Below are 6,000 nucleotides of genomic sequence, written 5' to 3' on the forward strand. Positions count from 1 at the left end.
GAACTTTCTAACCCCATGTACATGTCAAAGCTAGGACCAAGACTTTAGACGAGTCAGGTGTTGTAACCTTTATTTTTCTTTCCAACGCTATCTCCTAGGTCCCTAAAAAACCAAAGCTGAAGAAGTCGTCCAGCATCAGTTCACCAATCAGAGACAAGAAGAGCTTGGATCACTCGGCCCATTCCCCTTTCTCATCTCCCCGTCAAGGAAAAAGTACGATGGCTGTGAAAAGTAAAGAAGCCGAAGACAGACATGGTTACATGGGTTTCCTTGGAGATCCAAAGAAGAGCTCCTCATCACCAGAGCTTTCTTCGCCGCCAGCTGTTCATAAAGGTATCTTCTTATCACGAGTACTGTACTTCGTCCTTCTGCTAAAGTTGCTGTGTATCTTGGTATATTCTTGTATATCCCTTTCTTATAATAAATTTCACTGTAAATTTCTTCCCCGATTCCCTAGTGCCACTTGTTAAAAGCGAAGGTGCCAAGCGGAAGATGTCTCGCTCAAGAATTGTTCCCCTAACGGGGGGTCCTCAGTTCATAAATAAGGGATCCAAGTCAGCCCCAGTAGCAAGCGACCCTACAGATTCGGGACCTAAAGAGCCCCCCATTCTGGTGACTCCGTCAGAATCATTCAGGTATCCCCTGGACCCGTGCTTCGTGTTCCTACAGCTGTATCATGCATCATTCCTGGGAGCCGCACACGAAAAACCACAGCCGGTACCTGAAGGCGAGGTAGAGTAATAGCGCTATGGTCTACGGAGTAGCATAGATCAACTTGACCTTTGTAAAGAAGACATGATTTCAATGTACTGGTATTTTTTGTTGTTGCTGCTGTTACGGTTAAGAATTTGACTCTGATATTAAATTAGTGGTGTCTGTTGCCACTGGGTGTACTTTGTCTGGTGCTGGCTGGCCGTGCTGGCTATTTGCGGAGGTTCCAATTTAATTTTCTCTCGAAAGCGATATAACGATGTGTCAGCTGGTTCAACATGATTGTTTTTCGTCACATAGATAAGATACTACTATTTAAGATTTTCTTACAAATACGATATGCATTGTTAAACCCCTGCATTTCGCTACTTTCGGTGGAAGACATAGTTCTCATTATCTGAATCCTCTGGTTTGATATTGTGGTATTGTGGGCGTTGGGAGAGGGGATCATTTTGCATGACGCCCCAGAGCGAAAGAAGATTCGACCTTAATAGGCCCAGCTATTTCATTTTCGATCGAACTAGTGCTACATTTATCTATTTATTCCAAACGATTATTCCGTTATCTGTTGGACAGGTCATTGAGCGAGCCATCAAGTGCCTTGACCGTATCCCTCCCTATGATACACACAAGATTGGTGTTATTTATGTTGGGCCTGGGCAACATGACAACGAGGCTGCAATCTTGAGAAATGTTTACGGGTCAACCCGTTACATGTCATTTCTTGCGGGACTCGGCACTCTCGTTCGGCTTCGGGACTGCCCGCCAGCGGAGATTTACACTGGTGGGCTGGATAGAAATGGCGAGGACGGTGAATTTGCCTACAGCTGGCAGGATGATATTTGTCAAGGTAACGGCCCTTCCTAAAGAAAAGTTATTGACTAACACACTGAAATAAGAAGTGATCTGTGAAATTTCTGCAGTCTTCCTTTCGCATTTTACCAGCAGTCACTGTGTATAACATAATAAATAAACAAAGTAGTAGCAACGTGGTAGCTACAGTCGAAGCTCTCGTAAGCGACCACCTCGAAAATTCGAAAAAGTGTTCGTATCTAGAGCTGGTCGCTTACGAGAATCAGCTCTCGTAAAAAACCGCATGGTAAAACAATAGAAGGTGGTCGCTTCAGAAATCCATTAATAATTAGTAAAGAAAAAACAAAAGAAATTAATGTTAAATGAGTGTCTTAATATCTGACATAGACACAACGGCTAAACTTTACGTCCAATTTTTTAGACCATTAGCGCATTGTACAGTTTCATTTAAGTGTTGATTTATATAAAAAAGACTCGGAGTGGTCGCTTACGAGAGCTTTTCATTACAAAGTTTAAGTCACAGTTCAAACGGGGTTTCACGAAGGTGCTTACGAGAGTGGTCGCGAGGAGAGCTTCGACTGTATTAATTTGTTTGGTTCTCGCAGGGATTAAATCCAGGCAGTCAAAAGTAAGAAAAATCTTGAACATCAATCCTACAACACCAACTGGTGTACCAAGGATTTCATGTATTTCTTGTAAAGTAGAATTTAGCACAAAAACCACTGTTTAACTTACGGTTGGGGAAAGGGGGGTGGTTAATTAATCTACAGTCAAAAAAAAGAAGGGGGAAATGGTGCAAAGAATAAGGAAATGACTACTATTCCACCTGCTTCTTTGATTTCAGATCCACTCCCTCGAGGAAAAAGTCAATCGGTTTTTGTATTTTGTATTTTTTGTTTTTTAGTTATCTTCCATGTTGCCACATTGATGCCGACTCGTGAATCCGACTCAGGCTGTAACTCGAAGAAGATGCACATTGGTAACGACTTTGTAACCATCGTCTACAATGACTCCCAGCAGACGGTAAAATTTGGCACAATCAAGGTAACATACCTTCAAGAAAAATGCTTGACAGGGTTTTCGTCGTTTTTTAATCGATAAAAGGGATTAAAAGGACATAGCTTGCCCAATATTGGAATCCTCTTGGTTGTTTTTTCCTTTTTGCTACTTAACAGGAGCACGATGCACGAAAAGAGGAGAAAACAATTTGCATTGGCATTTTGGTTTAATGTAAGCTTTTGAATCGTTTTATTTTAGTTTTCATTTTTTTTTCTCTCATTTCTCTTTGCCAGGGTCAGTTCAATTTTGCTGAAGTGTTGATTAAACCGCTTGATAATGCATCTAACATGGTGTCCCTGCGGTTCAAAGATGAGCTAAAGGATCTGCTGACTGACACAGGGCCCCGAGTCATCTCTGATGACAACCTTCCTCGCTTGGTACGGCAGTTGGTCGTGCACATTAACGTAAGTCAATGTCATGCACTGTTGAGTGTTCAGATTTTTTTCCCGGAAAAAATCAAATAAAATCTTTGATGACTTAGTAAAACTCAAATTTGGCGACGAAATACATTATGAGATTTACATCTAGGCCAATCGTTTACAGTTTGTCGGATGTGTTAACACCCAGGCTCAAGTACAGATTGAGACAACCTTTTGCAACTCGTAAAGTCCTAAAGAATAATTTGTACTGGTATCGAGAAATTCATACATAACTTGTTATCAGTGTAAATGAAACAAATTGGTCGTTGTCTACTGGATATTTTGCAGGATATTACACTGCCTTATAGACCAAATTTGGTCGTAGTTTTTGTTTCCTGTCGTCTTTCGTAGTCCTGCTACCATTGCGTTCGACGTTAGGAGAACGCAACTCCTAATCTGTTTGCGTATTTCGTCGTTCTTCTGCCTTTCCAGCGGCATCTTGAATTACTTCACGTGCAGACCATGGTAACGTGGTAGGCCACGACGCATGTATAATCGAACCGGTGTGGGCGAGAAATTAAAAGAGAATTCTCGACTGTTATTGTTGGCAATTTTCAACTTGACCCGGCTTTGCAAGCAATCCATTGTATTCATTGTGCAGCTTGTTTTATGATGTTGGCTTGACATACTTTGCGTTATCGGTGTAATTTATACAACTTTGCATTTCATCTTTCTGGAGCATTTCCGTGCACACCTCTACGCACTTTATAATCTACGATTAATACTAGTTTTATATCTTAATCTTGACGTTTTCTTTCATTTCCTTACAGATGGCATCTGTTATTCACCAAAGTCAAAAGCGGCCAACAGACGCTTACGGATGTAATTGGCTAGAGAGATTACGTCAGATTAAACGAGTGCGCTCAAAGGCGACGGCAGAGAATTTTTCAGTTCCCAGCAGCCCCATGGGTAAGGCCTCACCCTCACCTGGGCTGCGCCCTTCGTCTTCACTGGTCACAGGTCTCACAGATTTCACAGAGTACATTATGAGATAACGTCGAATCGTCTCCGAATTACGCAAGGCAAAATATTCCAAAATAGGTCCTTTATTGCATGAGATAATTTTAATGAGCCTTTTAATGGGCTATGCCACAGCAGTGAAGCGATCATTTTCCCGTAAAATTCTTAAATTGAAAAGAAAATTTTGCTTGTGAAAGCCAAGAAAAATAATCTTAACATCATCTTAATCAAGACACACCTGTTTTGCAATTCCTTTCTCTTTACACGCTGTACCAATTTGCAAGGGTGATATATCATGTATGTAAAAAGGTGCGTTGGAGATATATGCAAAATAAGTTTTTCTGGATTAAGATGATGTAAATGACAATGAAATTCAAGTAATTCAAGAGTTGTTATTTTATAGATTAATAAAAAGTTATTACTCAGAATATTTATTATCAAAACATAGTTACTATAACTATTAAAGTAACTATCAAACCTGGTATATTGATGATTGATTTCCATTCTGCATGTTGTCATTGTTTTGTTGTTTATCATGTTGTTCGTGTTGTTTTTTTTAATATGTTTTCAACTGAACCAGATATAGTCGTGGGACGACCAGCAAACCAGTAAACCTTAAACGTTTTAGGGCTGACTTCTAGTTCGCTATTTACTACAAATACAAACAAGCTGGTTGTAGAACGAACTCGAAATGTTTCAATTACGTATTAACTTTCCTGGCGACAATTTGTTAAGTTTACTGGTGTTTTGGTTTGTTGGGTTTGTTTCTTTGTTTATGTTTTTCACGTGCATGTGATGTAGGAAGTAGTTAAGGTAACTGCATCCATAATTTGGTGATCGAAGCATTTCTAGGTGAAACTGTCAACTGAAAGCAAGCTGATGCCCTCTTTTCGCCACTCAATTACAAAAGAAGAAAGAAGAATGGCCACATACTCATATCTAGACTCACACTTCTTGAAAATTTTATAATTAATTTATTCCTTTTTAACCCCCCCAAAAAAACAACGGAAACGTTTTAAGGACCTACGGTCAATTATTTGTAAAAGAAAATAACTAATAAAGAACTCAAGGTATTCGTTCTAGGAAAAGGGGTAGTAACTGGAATTACCTAGGGTTGTAGTCATCGAATCAACCGTACCCCCACCCTTTGGATCACACTTTCTGCTCTCCCGAATTCCTATCTTCTTAAAAAGGCTTAAAAATTAAAATTAGCGACTGCATGAAGAACATTCCCGAAAAAGACGCTTGCATGGCAAAACACTTAAAAATACGTGAAAAGTACAGTAGGTTCCCTATTCTTGACCTAAAAACCTTCTAACGGGCTCCACTTCTCTCGCTTAGAGAGGCGCCTGGTACCTGATGTAATCAGTAATGTCCGGGCTTATTCAACAGTCACTTGACAAATTCCTTGTTTTCTTCTTCATGAATCGTTACAGATAAATTATTGTTCCGCTAAAAGAAAAATGCACTAAGAACAAGTAAATGCCATCTAAATTAAGTTTACAAGAATACTCTTTTCGTAATCGTTACTGCAAGTCGTTTTTACTAAGCAAAATAGTTTCGAGCAACCAGTAAGCTATATTACAAACACATCACGCGCCTTTGAAACTAAGCCTGGCTTGGACCTGATCTTGCGGCGTCGCTGACCCTGCGACTGGATCGGTACAATGATATCCTAAGTTCTAAAGATATTTGACCTAGGGTATGTACACACTACACCATGTAGCTTGTGCGCCGGCTCGAAAACCATATCGCATAGGGCTTCTGTTCACACTTAAGAACGGTTGTGGCGGTGCTATTTCTGTAACGGAGCGAAGCTGCGCCGCGCTGATCTCTAAACCGGAGAGTCACATATCGGATAGGTGTTCATAGTTTACCGGATAGCTATCCGTAATAGTATGAAGATAGCCTTAATAGAAGTTATCATGTATTTAAATTTGATGTGGCGTCACAGATGGACTTAACTGAAATCCTCTTGGACTTTCTTGTTTTAGTGTGCAATTCTTTCCTCCGAAGCTTATGATAGAATAGAACAGCC

At 40.1% G+C, this 6,000-nt stretch overlaps 1 protein-coding gene across 1 annotated transcript in view; it reads left to right on the forward strand.

The window, feature by feature from the left end:
* Nucleotides 1–4,461, forward strand: part of LOC140940363 (tuberin-like) — a 30,784-nt gene extending 26,323 nt beyond the window's left edge. Inside the window, exons 36-41 of the mRNA XM_073389314.1 lie at nucleotides 99–333; nucleotides 458–732; nucleotides 1,288–1,561; nucleotides 2,429–2,568; nucleotides 2,817–2,987; nucleotides 3,773–4,461. Coding sequence (XP_073245415.1) covers nucleotides 99–333; nucleotides 458–732; nucleotides 1,288–1,561; nucleotides 2,429–2,568; nucleotides 2,817–2,987; nucleotides 3,773–3,997 — 1,320 coding nt within the window. The 3' untranslated portion in view covers nucleotides 3,998–4,461. The remainder of the gene's footprint in view (nucleotides 1–98; nucleotides 334–457; nucleotides 733–1,287; nucleotides 1,562–2,428; nucleotides 2,569–2,816; nucleotides 2,988–3,772) is intronic.
* The last annotated feature ends 1,539 nt before the right edge of the window (nucleotides 4,462–6,000 follow it).

This window comes from Porites lutea, chromosome 6 (assembly GCF_958299795.1).
Source record: "Porites lutea chromosome 6, jaPorLute2.1, whole genome shotgun sequence".
Lineage (NCBI taxonomy): Eukaryota > Metazoa > Cnidaria > Anthozoa > Scleractinia > Poritidae > Porites > Porites lutea.